This window comes from Panthera uncia (genome assembly GCF_023721935.1).
Source record: "Panthera uncia isolate 11264 chromosome A1 unlocalized genomic scaffold, Puncia_PCG_1.0 HiC_scaffold_16, whole genome shotgun sequence".
Lineage (NCBI taxonomy): Eukaryota > Metazoa > Chordata > Mammalia > Carnivora > Felidae > Panthera > Panthera uncia.
The window spans coordinates 65,038,621-65,054,788 of NW_026057576.1; the positions used below are offsets into that span (position 1 = coordinate 65,038,621).

The 16,168-nt window shown below is 42.6% G+C and overlaps 1 protein-coding gene across 1 annotated transcript in view; it reads left to right on the plus strand.

The window, feature by feature from the left end:
- Window positions 1-339: 339 nt before the first annotated feature.
- HS6ST3 (heparan sulfate 6-O-sulfotransferase 3) overlaps window positions 340-16,168 on the plus strand; it is a 651,215-nt gene continuing 635,386 nt past the window's right edge. Inside the window, exon 1 of the mRNA XM_049647494.1 lies at window positions 340-1,043. Coding sequence (XP_049503451.1) covers window positions 340-1,043 — 704 coding nt within the window. The remainder of the gene's footprint in view (window positions 1,044-16,168) is intronic.

The following is a 16,168-nucleotide window of genomic DNA, read 5'->3' on the forward strand; positions in this document are numbered from 1 at the left end:
CGCGCCGCGCCCGGGCGGGAGCGGGGAGCGGGGAGCGGGGAGCGGGGAGCGGGGAGCGGGCCGAGCCGGGCGCCCCCGGGAGCGCAGGGCGCCCCACGCCGCAGCCGCAGCCACCCGCGCCGGCGCCCGCCTCCCCGCTCGGCTCGCAGGCCCTGGCGCTGCCAGCTCCGGAGTGCCGGAGTGCCGCGGGGCCGCCAGCCAGCCGCACGCCTCGCGTCAGGGGCATGGAGGAGCGGCGGACTCGGAGCCGCGCCCCGGAGTCCCCGAAACTTCCGAGCGGGCGCCAGTCCGCGCCGCTGCCGCCGCCGCCGCTTCGCCTGCCGGCCTGAGAGCGGGACCATGGATGAAAGGTTCAACAAGTGGCTGCTGACGCCGGTGCTCACTCTCCTCTTCGTGGTCATCATGTACCAGTACGTGTCCCCCTCCTGCACCAGCTCCTGCGCCAACTTCGGGGAGCAGCCCCGCGCGGGGGAGGCCGGACAGCCGGCCGCCCCGAGTCCCGCCCGCCGGGCACAGGCGCCGCCGGAGGAGTGGGAGCGGCGGCCCCAGCTGCCCCCGCCACCCCGGGGGCCGCCCGAGGGCCCTCGGGGGGCCGCGGCGCCGGAGGACGAGGACGAGGAGCTCGGGGAGCCGGAGGAGGAAGAAGAGGAGGAGGAAGAGGAGCCGGACCCCGAGGCCCCCGAGAATGGCTCCCTGCCCCGGTTCGTGCCGCGCTTTAACTTCACCCTGAAGGACCTGACCCGCTTCGTGGATTTCAATATCAAAGGGCGCGACGTGATTGTGTTCTTGCACATCCAGAAGACCGGGGGCACCACGTTCGGCCGGCACCTTGTGAAGAACATCCGGCTGGAGCAGCCGTGTAGCTGCAAAGCGGGCCAGAAGAAGTGCACCTGCCACCGGCCGGGCAAGAAGGAGACGTGGCTCTTCTCCCGCTTCTCCACCGGCTGGAGCTGCGGGCTGCATGCCGACTGGACGGAGCTCACCAACTGCGTGCCGGCCATCATGGAGAAGAAAGACTGTCCCCGCAACCACAGCCACACCAGGTACTGTCTCCGGCCCCCTTTCGCTTCCTGCCACCTCCCCGCCCCTCTCCCCACCCCCGGTGCGGACCCTGGGCGGCCCTGCGCTGCCCGAGCCTGCGGGTAGTTTCCCCAGCGTCTTCCAGCGGTCCGGGCAGAGGCTTGGGGAGTGGGATAAGAAACCTCTGGCTAGAGCCCTGGGCTTGAACTCACTCCTCTCCCTCCCTTACCCCACCCCCGCCCCCGGGGTTCCTGCCACCCCCTTGCATCTTCAGAGGTGTCCGGGAGCAGTAGTGTATGTTCTTCCGTGTGTCTAGGACGGTGTGGTCTCCCGCGGACCGTGGAATGGAGAGGAGGCCTGGGTTAGACTAGCGAGGTCGGATCTTGCTCCTAAGTTGTGTGAGTGGAAACCCAAATCCGGTAAAAGGCAGGAGGAGCTGGGCGTAGAGAGGCAGGGCAGGAGTTTTACAGACATGCTGAAGCCCCAGACGAGCCGAATCCCTCTATAGGTGGCTCTTGGGTGGCTCCTCTCCAGCTCGGGGAAACAATCCTCCTGATGTGTCTTTGAAGATACACTGTCAAATTCCTGCAGGACCTCGATAACCCTAATTCTGGAGATGGTCTTTGTTGCTGAGCAATGCCAGATTTGGACTCCTGCTGTTCTCAGCAAGATTTCCACTCTCCCCCAGGCCAACCATCAACTCCTGCCAGAGGTGTTAGTTAAATGCCTACTGTGTGCCTGGCAACGTGCTACGTGCTAAGTGAATCCAGAGATACAAAAAGTACAATCCCTTCCTTTCAAGATAGATGGTTTTCTCCGCCCCATACCCCCTACTTTTAAATAGCAATACTGCTGAGAATTAGGAAAGTTTGAAATCTTAATAGCCAATGAAACTGCCTACATTATTAACATCCTTTGAGAGAGGCATGGGCTTAAGAATTTGGTTGAATGTTCTTTCTGCCCATTGCAATTTGAAGATTAATCTGACATGCTTGCTCAAGGGACTAAAATATTAAAAGCTTGGAACACTAGTTTATTGAAGTTTTTATCTCAAAGGTTTCAAACAATTTGGTGTAAGGAAATAGGAATTTAAAAACTCAAGCTCAATATGTTGATATCAGATAGCTTTTGCATTTGACATTATGGAAAAACTTCATTTACTGGAAGCTACCCAGATTCTGAAATTCACCACCACTGAAGCATCTAATTCTACTTCATTTCTCCAAGAATGAGCAAAATTTCATTATGGGATTTTTTAGTCTGGCAGTTTTTCAAATACTTTCTCTCCTCCCTGCTCCTTTCCTTGGTTAATGGAAATTGGTTAGAATAGGAAACTGGTTGGGCTTGGTATGAAGGCTCCTTCCTTAGCATATTTTAAAGAACTTTTACTTTTAAAAATGTCTAATTGTGTAGTATTTTAGATCCTGCCCTTCTATGTTTAGCTCAAAACAGTTTTTCAATTAATTATGACTCTCAAACTTCCTGACAAACAAGATTATTTCAATGAGAGACAATCTTTGCTACCTTTTAGCCAAAGTTGTACTTTTTGTATTGAGACCTTTATGTATTAATTCCTGAATGACCCCAAGGAGTCTGCTAGTCTGATTCCCAGCTTCCGTTTCAGTAAAACTAGAGACTTTGATTATCACACAGGAACATCTAAAGACTCTTCAACAGAGACCGGCAGTATATTCTGCCAATATGTGTAAAACTCACAGTGAATAGATGAAGAGTTTAGGAGGAATTAGAGATTCTGGAACCAAAAATAACTGGATTTTTGCTTAGTGATGAAATGTTGCTGCTACTAGAGACCCTACATGGATTACAGCACTGAGGTTTCACTCCTATAGGAAATCCTCAGTATCTGTCTACGCTGGGATGTAGGAAAATTCCACTGTGGCTATTCGAACATATAGTTTCTGTTGCACAAGTGCTTCTTTTTGTTTAGTGATGGACCATGAACATTTATTTCTCTCTGAATCACAAGTTATCAGATAATCACCCTGAACCGGTTTGCTTTCTTTTTTTTTTTTGAATTCAAAATTTTCGTGGTAGCTTTTTTTTTTTTACACTACTCTTTATAATCCTTTTTCCTTTTCTTCTACACGCTCTCTCCCCTTCCTGATATTCTAACTTACTTTTTTGCTCTAGATGTTGTAGGAAGGAATGGTTGTGGTTTATGTGAGGTGCCCTACATCTAAAGTTATAGGAAAAAGTTTGAAGGGATGTCCGGTACCATCTTCCTCACCGAGAAGATTGAATTAGTAGTCTGTCATTGGAATGCCCGAGTACAGCATTCTACAGTCAACTAGATTAGCCTGGATAATGGAGGGTACGTTTCCACAATGCAAAATGGCAGATAATCTATTGCTACATAATGGGAACAAGGTTCTTCAAATAGGGCAGACTCTAAGCAAAATCAAGAAGTAGATCATGTTTTAGTTCCCTGGTCTCTTTGCTTTTGGTCCCCCTGAAAGGCCCCCTCCCCATTTCTCACAGGGATTAGTGTCTTTGTAAGTCACGTAGTGGGTAACAGCAAGAACTCTGGATTCAGATGGATATGGCTCTCTTGTGTAACCAAGAGTGGCTCTTACTTAGTAAGCAGGAGTAAGTTACTCTTTCTGAGCCTCAGAATCTTCATCTTTAATGCATAGGTAGTAATTACTCTCTTAGAGAGGTGTTATGAGACCTGAAGGGGCAAATGTATGCAACATACTTAGCCCAGTATCTGTGCATAGAATGTGCTGGTATATAGTCATACTTAACATTAGTTGTTAATTGTATTAACAGTATTTCTTGAATCAAGATCATCTTTTATGAAAGGATCTGAGGTGACTTCCTTAGAGCAGCTCATTGTAAAGTAGGTCACCTTATTTTATAGAGATGCCATTTTAAAAATTTAAAATTAATTAATTAATTAATTAATTAATTTTAATATAATTTATTGTCAGGTTGGCTAACATACAGTGTATACAGTGGGCTCTTGGTTTTGGGGGTAGATTCCCGTGATTCATCACTTACATACAACACCCAGTGCTCATCCCAACAGGTGCCCTCCCCAATGCCCATCACCCATTTTCCCCTCTCCCCCGCCTCTCCCCCATCAACCCTCAGTTTGTTCTCTGTATTTAAGAGTCTCTTATGGTTTGCCTCCCTCCCTCTCTGTTTGTAACTATTTTTTCCCCTTTCCTTCTCCCGTGGTTTTCTGTTATGTTTCTCAAGATCCACATATGAGTGAAAACATATGATATCTGTCCTTCTCTGACTGACTTATTTCACTTAGCATAATACCCTCCAGTTCCATCCATGTTGCTGCAAATGGCAGGATTTCATTCTTTCTTATTGCCAAGTAGTATTCCATTGTGTATATAAACCACAACCTCTTTATCCATTCATCAGTTGATGGACATTTAGGCTCTTTCCATAATTTGGCTGTTGTTGAAAGTGCTGCTATAAACATTGGGGTACAAGTGCCCCTATGCATCAGCACTCCTGTATCCCTTGGATAAATTCCCAATGGTGCTATTGCTGGGTCATAGGGTAGGTCTATTTTTAATTTTTTGAGGAACCTCCACAGTGTTTTCCAGAGTGGCTGCACCAGTTTGCATTCCCACCAACAGTGCAAGAGGGCTCCCCTTTCTCCACATCCTCGCCAGCATCTGTTGTTTCTTGAGTTGTTAATTTTAGCCTCTCTGACCGGTATGAGGTGGTATCTCAGTGTGGTTTTGATTTGTGTTTCCCTGATGATGAGTCACATTGAGCATCTTTTCATGTGTCTGTTGGCCATAGAGATGCCATTTTGTGATTTCTTGTGTTGAGACAGAATCCTAAACTCCAAACTTAAGAAATAAGTGGAAAATTATGGACATTTGGGCATCAGTGAATGCAGGGTACAGGTATGGGAAACAGGGAAAGCACACAGTGTACTTGGGTGTATCTATTCTGTTGGTGACAAAAAGGAAACCTGTCTGGAATGGTGCGAGAGCAAGAGAGAATGTCTAGGGGGCACCTGGGTGGCTCAGTCAGTTAAGCCTCCGACTCTTGGTTTTAGATCAGGTCATGATCTCACAATTTGTGAATTTAAGCCCTGCGTCGGGGTCATAATCTCACATTTTGTGAGTTTAAGCCCTGTGTTAAGCACTGATAGTGAGTTTAAGCACTAATAGTGCAGAGCCTGCTTGGGATCCCCTCTCTCTCTCTCTCTCTCTCTCTCTCTCTCTCTCTGCCCTTCCCCTGCTCACACACACACACACTCTCAAAATAAGTAAATAAACTTTAAAGATAAAAAAACCTTGTTTATCTTTAAAGATGAAAAAATGGAATATCTAGGACCAAAGGCAGAAGTGGGAAGCCAATTCTGAAAGGAGATGGTTTAGATGGAGGAGCCATCATGTGGACTACACATGCCCAGGAAGGGAAAAGGCTCTGGGGCTGGCAGTTTGGACCCAGCACAGAGGGCTTTTTCCAGCACAATGATTAGTCAGAGTAAAATAGGAAGCAAATCAGAAGGTGGCATGTATGAGTGACCTCTTCAATCACATCACTGATGATTTCTGCTCATTTTTCTTCTGCTTCCTCCCCAACTATCTTTTTGGTAGGTTATTCTTTTTATGTATGTATGTATGTTTGTATTTATTAATTTATTTGGGAGAGAGAGTGAGAACGTGCATGAGCAGGGGAGAGAGGCAGAGAGAGAGAGAGAGAGAGAGAGAGAGAGAGAGAGAGACTGTTAAGCAGCCTCCATGCTCAGCACAGAGCCTGAAGCAGGGGTTGATCCTGTGAACTATGAGATCATGACCTGACCTGAAATCAAGAGTCTGATGCTCAACTGACTGATCCATCCAGGAACCCTTCTTTTTTTTAATTATTATTCTTGTGCTGCCTTCTTTATTACCATGTTCCCTTCTTTTATTTGCATGTTCAGGCCTTTAGAAGACTATTCTTTACTATTGTTGAGTATGGATAGAATCATAGCATTTTATGGCTAAAGAAGACTGAAGAGGTGATCGAGTCCTACAATATATATGGCAAATGGGCAATTTAATCCTAAGGAAGTGAAATGATATGTCTAAGGTTTATTCAGGGACTTGAGTCTTCATTTTAATAATTTATATATGATGTTTTGCCTATTGTTTTTTCTGTTTACTATGAAAAGTATAGTGGAGAGTGTTTTAAGCTCTTATTATGTGCCAGTTACTGCAATAGTTCTAGGAATGCAGTTTTGAACAGTGTCAGCCCTACGGAAGTTAGTCTATTAGGAAGAAAGACCTTCATCTTTGGTAGGTGAGTATCACTCTCATTCTTAAATAAAGCTGGCAAGAGATTCTGTCCACACCTTTTATAGGGTGGGGTAGTGATTTTTCCCTTTTATGACCTCCTTTTGTTGGTTCTGGTAGAGTAGTTGGAATCTAATGACTATTGTGGTAGATAGGACCTTCTGTGTCGCAAATGATATAAACCTGACTCAAACTCAGTTCAGCCAGGGGGCATTACTGGCTTAACAACCAGACCACAGGAAACGGAGGGGTAGAGTTGGTTTCAAGAATGATTGGAACTGGAAGTTTGGGGTCTTTCTCCCCATACTCCTTTGGATATTGATCTCACTCTGTCCAATCGGCTTATTCTATGAAATGGGTAAATGGCTGTCATGTCTAATAACTCCACAGGCCAAGAGGCTAGCAAGCCTTCTCCATGTTCCAATTTGAAATGTTGGGGCATGACTCTGAATAGCCCAGCTTGGAACTTGTGAGTCTTCTTTTAGCCAGTCCATGGGGCTGGGGCAGTGAGGTTTCCGGACCCACCTGGTATCACAGAACCATCCATGGGACGGGTGTGTGTGTGTGTGTGTGTGTGTGTAGTGATAAGGGGAGCTCACATAGATACAGCTCCCACAGGGACCATTGGGTTCTGGATAGTCTTTCCAACTGTGTCAATTACAGGTGTAAGTAAATAAAAAATAAACAAACTTTCAGATCTCTCCTTTGCATTCTTGTGTGTAGGAACATTTTAATGTTAAGCTGCAGCTCCAATTTATTTGCAGCAGCTGGAATCCATGTCACATGAGGAATAATTTGGAGGAACGGGGGGGATTTAATATAGAGGTGGCAAAAAATAAAGAGAGATGTAAAAATTGCCTTCAAATACTCAAAGGAGGAAGGTGTGCAAGATGGAGGAAGCTTGCTCTGTATTTCTCCAAAGGTTGGAACTAGGATACTTGAGATTCAGGTGGTTGGAGAAGGTTTCAACTCAGAGTAAGAACTTCCTAAAATTTGTAGCTATCTAAAATGCGGATGGACTCTTTTGTGCAGTGGCTTACTCCCCAGCAGTGAAAACCTGAAATGTGGCTCATTAACCACTGATGTTGTGAAAGGAACTCTTCCCTGAGGAAGAGCTTAGCCTCTCTGGCCTTCTATTTTAAGATTCTGTGTTCTAATCTAAGCTGAATTCAGGGTATCTTTCTTCTCCCCTCTTCTGCCCCATGCAGAGAAAGCAAAACACGACCCCCACCCCTCAAAAAGAAAGATTACAAATGAACTACTCAGTTGTCAAACATTTGTAGATATTTCCACCAAGGAAACTTGGAAAGCACAGGTCTGGTGGTATAGACTGTTTTACATGGTGAGGCCCAAAAGCAGTAGTCCAGTGTATTAGAGCTTCTGTTTCTTCATAATGAATATAAAAAGGAAAGATGAGTCGGGCGCCTGAGTGGCTCAGTCGGTTAAGCTTCCAACTTTGGCTCAGGTCATGATATCACAGTCCGTGAGGTTGAGCCCCCTGTTGGGCTCCATGCTGACAGCTCGGAGCCTGGAGCCTGCTTCAGATTCTGTGTCTCCCTCTCTCTCTGCCCCTCCCCTGCTTGGACTCTGTCTCTCTCTCTTTCCCAAAAAAAAAAAAAAAAATATATATATATATATATATAAACAATAAATAAATAAACATTGAAAAAATTAAAAAAAAGGAAAGATGAGAAAATATAACACAACTTACCACCAAAAGCCATCACCACTTTGGTTTTTTTTTTTAATATGAAATTTATGGTCAAATTGGTTTCCATACAACACCCAGTGCTCATCCCAACAGGTGCCCTCCTCAATACCCATCACCCTCCCTCCCCTCCCACCCCCATCAACCCTCAGTTTGTTCTCAGTTTTTAAGAGTCTCTTATGTTTTAAGCCATCACCACTTTGAAACATCATCTGGTTATTGCTTTTTCCTTTAGACAGTGGGCTGAAATATATAAGGAGTCAGCAGAGCTCTCTTTCAGATTGTCTAGAATATTATGGCCCATACAGCCTTCTAAAGTATAATCTCTTTGATGTCTCTTCTAATTAGAAATGTTGAACTGCGAAGAAGGTTAATTTTCACCATCAGGTTTGTGTGCTGTGTGAAACTAAGGAGGTAAGAGATTGTCTCTATGCCGTATCCACTTACATGTTCATTACAGAGTCTCTGAAAGTATTGCTTCTGGTCCAAACCACCAACATTTGCTATAAATCAGAAAGAGGTTGAATTAAACCCATTCCTTTTTTTTTCTTTTTGAGTTGTGAAGCTAAAACTGGAACCTGGCAAATGGTGATCGATGATTTATTTTTTTGCCTCTTTCTTGCTGGTTACCTTGGGATATTGGCAAGGGTTGATTTCTTTTTTTTTTTTGGAAAAATCCAAATGCTCATGTAATAATTGAATTCTAGGTAAATTTAGCCACTGACAATGTGGATTTGCTTAATCTTAGACTCTTGTATTATTATTCCCCACAGCTAATTATTATCATCTCATTTTGACGAAGGACAATCAGAAGCTTATGGCATTTGAAAGTTACTTATGCCTGATAATGGATTAAACAGGTCTAAATGATACTGCCAAATCCTAATGTGATTTTAAGACTCATGAAATAAATTATTGGGCCAAGAAATAGGTTTAGTATGAAAACAATTAAATGGGGAGCCCAAATTAATATTTTCTAGTAATTAATTATCTTGTTTTTGAGTTTGTTAAATTATGGATATTAGATATAAATCCTCTGTTGATTTTAATTGGCTAATAGAGCTTTGTTTTAATTATAGCTAAGCATTTAACTATGTGTTGGGAAGTGTACCAGACGTTTAACTTAGATGATATTATTTGTTTATATCTTCCTCTAGCACATACATTTGCTCAGTAAAACACACACAAAGTTCCCAGCACAGAGACTGATCTATGAAAGATACTCCATAAACGTCAGCTGAAAGTCTGTGACATGTTCTAGATTACATTGGAAAAATATCAGCATAATCTGACAAGATTGTGGTTCTTTAAAAGAGGGAATGATTAAATGTTTTATAGCATGACTCTCTTACTTCAGGTGACAGTTCTAATTGTTAGTAGTTGCCTTCCATGATTAGCAAGATGTCAACTCTGATTCTCTAGAGGAGTAAAAGTAAGGACAGAAGCCAGGCCTTATTGGACTATCCTAGGAGGTTTCTCCTATGAGATAGTATGCTACAACTCAGAAATTCATGTGGGTACAAACAGCCTCTTGGGAAGGTTAATCTCATTTATTGTAACTTTAGTAAAAAAAAAAAAATCAGCCTCTGGAGAGCACAGTGTCTTCGATGTAGGTTAGGAGGCTGAGAAAAGTGTAAATAATATGTACTGGATTACTACTGGTTGAAGTCAGATGGTTGAGGTGGTTGTGATATTGAGGAGTGATGGAAGGAGACCCCGAATTAGGAAAACAGTCCTCAAGGGAAGTTGGAAGAAATCAGTGACAAATTTATCAGTCACTGAAAATCACTGTGAGTTGTGCTGATGTCCAATTTGTGAGTGTAGTTAGGGCGATGTTTAAGAGCATGGGCTGTGAAGTCAAGGGAGCTGGATTTTCATCTGGCTCAACCTCTCATGTAACCCTGAATAAGTCAGTTACCTGTTCTGTACTTTGATTCCTTTTCTGGAAAATGGGAGGCATGGTGGTACTACTCCTGGTGGGTTCTCACGGTGCATGTGGCACCTTTGAAGCAAAACCTGCCACATGTAAGCATTAGCCATCATTTTCTTCTCATGGGGCTCGTCTTACACATCCACGCTGTTTTGTGTAAAAATAAAATGATAGGTAAACCTGTACCATTCCCCTTCCTTTTTTTGAGAGAGAGAGAGAGAGAGAGAGAGAGAGCCAGCAAGGGAGGGGCAGAAGAAGAGGGAGAGAGAGAATCTTAAGCAGGCTCCATGCTCAGTGTGGAACCTGATGCAGGGCTCAATCTCAGGATGGTGAGATCATGTCCTGAGCTGAAATCCAGAGTCAGATGCTTAACCGACTGAGCCACCCAGGTGCCCCTGTACCGTCCTTTTTGACTCTGGCACTTCTCATCCTGAGAGACCAAAAATGAATCTGTAAGTTGTGATGCAGAAAAGCCACAGATGATGAAGGTAAGTGTTAATTTGTAAGCTGCCGTGGACACTTAGTGGGCACTTAAACGAAGGCATTTGAATGGAAACTCGCACTCTTCCTTTTCTTCAGCATATCATTTTATTTTTTTATGGGTAATTAATGAAACAGCAGCAAAAATGTTTAAACACACACAATTAAATTCATAAATGGAGCAATCCTGCAGTGAAATTGAATTAGTTGCCTGTGGGCACATAAATATTTGCAGTTCATTGCTATTATTAATATCTTAGCATGCTTTTATTGGTAAGTACTGTGCCATTTGTTGTCAGAACCTTGCATTTAACACCGTATGTTCACGGTTACCTCTGCATTCTAGTTTCTTTATAAACGTAAGAGGGTAGAAATGCTAACCTCCTTGCTGTCCTCCACATTTATTTGTTGGGTTTTACAGAGTATTTCTTTCAAAGGAATCAAGGTTATGGATGTTGACTATATAGTTGGATGGTAGCTTCTATATTTTGTGGACTCTAATTATGAACTTGTAGAATTTTATAGATTTGCTTGAAAAAGTGAAAACAGAACTAGAGAGAAGGGTACACATGACTTTAAACACATATAGTTGGTAACTTAAGCTGTGTGTGCAAGGTAAGATCTGTATAGTACAGTAAAAAACAAAGTGACATGCCCGGGAAGAGAGAATAGACACTGATAATGTGGAGCGTAAATTAGAAGGATGCTACGGAGGAGGGAGAGCAGAAGGACAAAAGTAGTCAAGGTGAAGAATGAAATCTTAAAAAACCGAATCAGAAGGAATATTGAAAATGGAGGTGAGCAGTTTATCTTGCGTGCAATGGTTGGTCTCATTAGTGCCTTTATGGGGAGTAATTCACCATCTATCCCCTGCCTCTGAGGGCCGGTGTCATTAAATGCTGCGGGTGTTCTTTTGATTACTTACACATTCTTCTTCTCTAGCACAGCTAGCTGTATTAGTCAGGGTCCTAGAAGCAAACAGAGGGACACTCTGGGATTGTGATGGGGCTATTACAGAGGTATGGACTGGTTAAGGGCCACCACTGGACCTGGGGCCCCTTGTAACTACCGACAAGGGTATCCGCTCCGGGCCTGAAGTGGCAGAGAGAGACCATGTTGTCAGCATCCATTGTCTGCTGGGGCCTGACAGGAGCTACAGCCCCAGTGGTAAGAAGGGCTTTCCCATGGGAGCTGCTTGTTCCAGAAGTATGGAGCTGAGGCAGAGAGGACGGGATGGGGAGGAAATATCCTGATCACTTTCTCCTCCCACCTGCCGGTCTCCTTCCATTGCCTTCCACTGGCTGAATCCACGCAGAAGGTGAACAGTAAGAGAGCTACTTGATATAACCACGTGTGTTCCACAAGCCAGAGGAAGATGGAGAATGGATTTGGGTTTGGCGGGGGGCAGTGGGTGGGATGAACACGCAGAATAACTTGCCTTTAAATAGTTTGAAATGTCTTCTAATCCATTTTATGAATGTCCTGTTCAAGTCTACAAATGAGACCACTTAGAAATATGTGTTCTTTTCGTACCCGGACCTCATGTTTTCTGTATGGACTGTTAGTCTCCACCTAAAGAACGGTGAATGCAGCAAAGCACACTCCACAGAATGGCAGTCACCATAGACAGTGACTTTTTCACTGAACGATAGAAATGATGCTAAATTTGGGTGTTTTGTCACCCCAGAACCAGCTGATAATAGTAACAGATTGGGGAAGTTTTACCTGTATTATGATGCATATTATATTATACCTGTATGTGGTATTTTATAAATTTGAAGTTGTATAGAGATATTAATTGAGACTGACAAAATAGTTTACAAAACTGGCTGTAGTTTGCAAAAGCACACTTGTGAGATGAGATGCTTCCTGTTGCTTAGATTTTCTTCCAAGAACATTAAGAACATTAAAAATAACATTAATGTGGCTTTCAGTCTCGGGGTGAATGATGAGGAAAGAAAAAAAATGTATCAATTAGAAAAAAGTATCAATTTGAAACTATTTTAATGTTTTTTTTTTATTTAAAAGCCATTTGAAACACTATTTCCATATTAATTTTGCGGGAGAGATATGATATGCTTGATACTATACATATATGCAACTCTTTGCAAAATATTAGGAACATGGAATCTCCTAACATTAGATACTGAAAAATAGTTAAAGTTGATGTCTGAGAAAACTTGACATAAGAACTATCAATTCACTGTGCAAATTCCAAGAGTCAAAATGTCATGAGCCAAACATGATTCAACATACGCATTTGTAGATATTCAATGCAATATCTGTCCCTAGTACCTCTACTGAGCTTGGCGCATGTGTGTTGAGTTCATTTCTTCCATCCATGAGGAGGGGATTTTGCGTTGCTGGGAACAGCATCATCCACAAAGAACATACTCTTTTTCACATGTATGTACTCTTTACGTACAGCACTGTTTTTTGTTCTCTAGAACCCCATTATGTGATGGCTAGAGTTGGCAATGGTCTGCAAACATGAGGCTCTTGTGCAGGCCCTTGCATCTGTGTGAAGTTTACTTGCCATGATAAAATTGCCTTAGGAATTGTATTCTGCTGGCTCTGAATATTAACTATAAGGAGCCTGCACTCCAGTCAACTGAATGTAAGTCCCGTTAACTTAAAGATTCTGGGCGAGCTGTTAGAGAAGGTTTTCTTTCCCACGTAGCTTCATCGAGTTTGTCATTCTGCCTTCCAAACATTCGATGAAAGAGGTGGATTAATGGATAGTTCTATTTCTAATGATTCTATTAAAGAAACAGTTCTATCAATACTTCTCTTGATAAATAAATATCAAAAGTATTGTGTATAAAAACGTCAGACAACATGAAGGAACTCCGGTACGTTGGAGCTGTCAAATTTATTATCTGATGTGTATTTAATCTAAAAATACTTCTCAGCTCTCATGGTCCATTCTTTGTCTTTTAAATTCACACTTAAGCCTACAGCACCACTGCAGATAAATTTCTTTGCTTTGAAAGTTTTATTCTGCGAGTTCCCTATGTGTGCTATAAAGAATAATTAATGTAATGAAAAAATCAATATTGTGTATAAATTATTTAGGCTTTACTATCATTGTAATTTTCTCTTCAACACCTATTGATCGGCAACAATTCATTTGTTAATTTCTTCCTAATAAGATATTCATTGTATTAGGTCTGTAGTAGTGCTAGCCGTGCACCTTCACGAATAAGTCATGAATTACTAATGATACGTGGAAGAAGTTAACCTACTAGTGAGTGCTGTAAGACGGAAAACAGGCAAAGGGGAGTCATTTGAAATGCTGTCCCGTGGAAAGCCTGTGTAGTCACAACGGCTAATAACTAAATGAGTAGACACTTGCAGGATATTAATTTGTACTTTAAAATTTTATGTGACCATATTTTTCCAGGGAAGAAGGTCTTAGCATTGGCAGACATTCTGCCTCAATAGCATTTTCTAGATCCAGTAAAATAAAAGGCAAAGAACATATGTTCTGAAGCCCAAATGTAGGTTTAAGTCCTGACTCTATTACTTACTATTATACGACCTGTCACGGATTGCACGAGTTCTTCAGGCTTTGTTTTCTTGACCCATAAAACAGTGATAAAAACATTCCTATTTGGTGTCAGTGTTGGTTCCAGACTTTGGGAGCTTCCTGGGTGAAATCAGAAACACCCCTGTACATGGGGGGGCAAAGAAAGACTGAAGGAAGAGGCAGCCATTCCAGATTGGTAGGCAGCGGGTTTACTAAGCAAGGGAACTTACATATGAGGCTTGTCTTGGGCGGGTGGCCCCATGATGATTCTGCACCTGCCTGCCAGAATCTTAAGAGTTTATATAGAGACTTTAGCTGAGTTCAGTCCAGATGGTCTCCACACCTTACTATCTCAAGGCCGTGTCCTAGAGACAGCTCCTAGTGTGGGGATGTAGGCAGAAAGTGCATTCCAAGGACAGGGGAGTGGCTGGGGGATGCCTTCCATTTACCCAGGTCCAGCTTGTGCTGGCTCACCCATTGGTCCCATCCTCTAGATGACTTCCTCCGACAATTAGTAATGAGGATCATCTGAGTTAACGCCCACAAACATTTACAGGTGTGTATGTTTCTTTTTAAATTTTATTTCTAAATCCACAATTCTTTTGTTTTGGGGAGGATAAGGGATAATCTTCCCAACTGTCTGTAACAGTGCTCTGAATGAATTGGTTATTAGATGCTGCTTCGATAGTTGTCCACTGAATTTTTTCAGAAGACTATGAAAAATCTGAGCCCTTTTGGAAACCCAAAGAGATTGGAGTCCAAGAAATCAACATGCCCCGGGGCGCCTGGGTGGCTCAGTCGGTTGAGCGTCCGACTTCGGCTCAGGTCACGATCTCGCGGTTCGTGAGTTCGAGCCCCGCGTCGGGCTCTGGGCTGATGGCTCAGAGCCTGGAGCCTGCTTCGGATTCTCTGTCTCCCTCTCTCTCTGCCCCTCCCCCGTTCATGCTCTGTCTCTCTCTGTCCCAAAAATAAATAAACGTTAAAAAAAAAAAATCAACCTGCCCAAATTCGTGGCAAAGAGAACTTTTGTGTCAGCTCATTTGGACCAAGGAGGGAGAGTGTTATCCTGAAAAGAGCTCTGCACTTGTGATTAAGCAACACGGTTTGAATCTAGGCTTCTTCATGGACTTGTTTACTTATTGATTGTGTGGCCTTCCTGTCAATATTTAAGCTTCCTGAAGATAGTGACTGTTTTGTTTCCCTCTGCATCCTCAGTGCCTAGAATAGTGCCTGGTCATAATGGCTGTCAAATAAATGTTGGCTGAATAAATGAAAGAATGAAAGAAAACAAGCATGAATAAATTTACTAATTTATCGGACACTTTGGATAGGAATATGTGTCTTGTCTTCCTTTTTGGAATTGTTGGAGGTTAAGTGAAAACACTTGGTAAAGGATAAAGTACTCTACAAACTTAAATTTACTCTGACAGTGAGAAGCCTTTTGACATAGAATGGAAAAGGAAGGAAAGTTGGATTTTGGAAATGCAATGAATATATAATTCAGTGTTTACAGGGAGTTTCAAAAATCAGGAATGACAAAGATGCATTCGAAAATATGCAAAACACACATTCAGCTCGACAACTTGTTAGAGTAATGAGCAGTTTCACTTAAAACAGGACATAATATATCATAAAAGCCTTATCAAGATGCTCAAGTTTTTCTCCTTAGACCATCAGGAAACTCTTTTTCCAGGGATTTGGCACAGATCAAGGTATAAAAGTTTTTTTCCCCTGCATTGCTTTACCCTTTTGAGGAAGCTATCCTAAAATTGGTATTTTTACTTTTGTATTCATGACTTTATCATTATTTTCATATGACCACTCTAAATTATAACTTTCGGTTAATATGTCCTCAAAGTGTGCTGAGAATGTAACTCATTTTCATTTAAGCTGATTTAGCATGTGATAATCTACTGAGCTGTTCTCTGCATACTTGCTTTTGAAGCTAATTACAGGAGAGCAAAAAGTTACTTTAGAAGAGAAAATAAAATCTTCTAGAATCAAGAGTTTATGTTTCATAATAAAGATCTGTTAGCAGAATAACTTTGCTTAGTAAGGAGCTGGTTTTCATATATAAGGTATGCCTGATCACTTCTAGGAGGATATACACATTTGCTTGGGTGGAGACCTTAAACTATACAAAGTATCTGGGTTGGACTGGAGTCTTAAAAATTTTTTTTTTTGATGTTTATTTATTTTTGAGAGCGGGCAAGAGAGAGACAGAG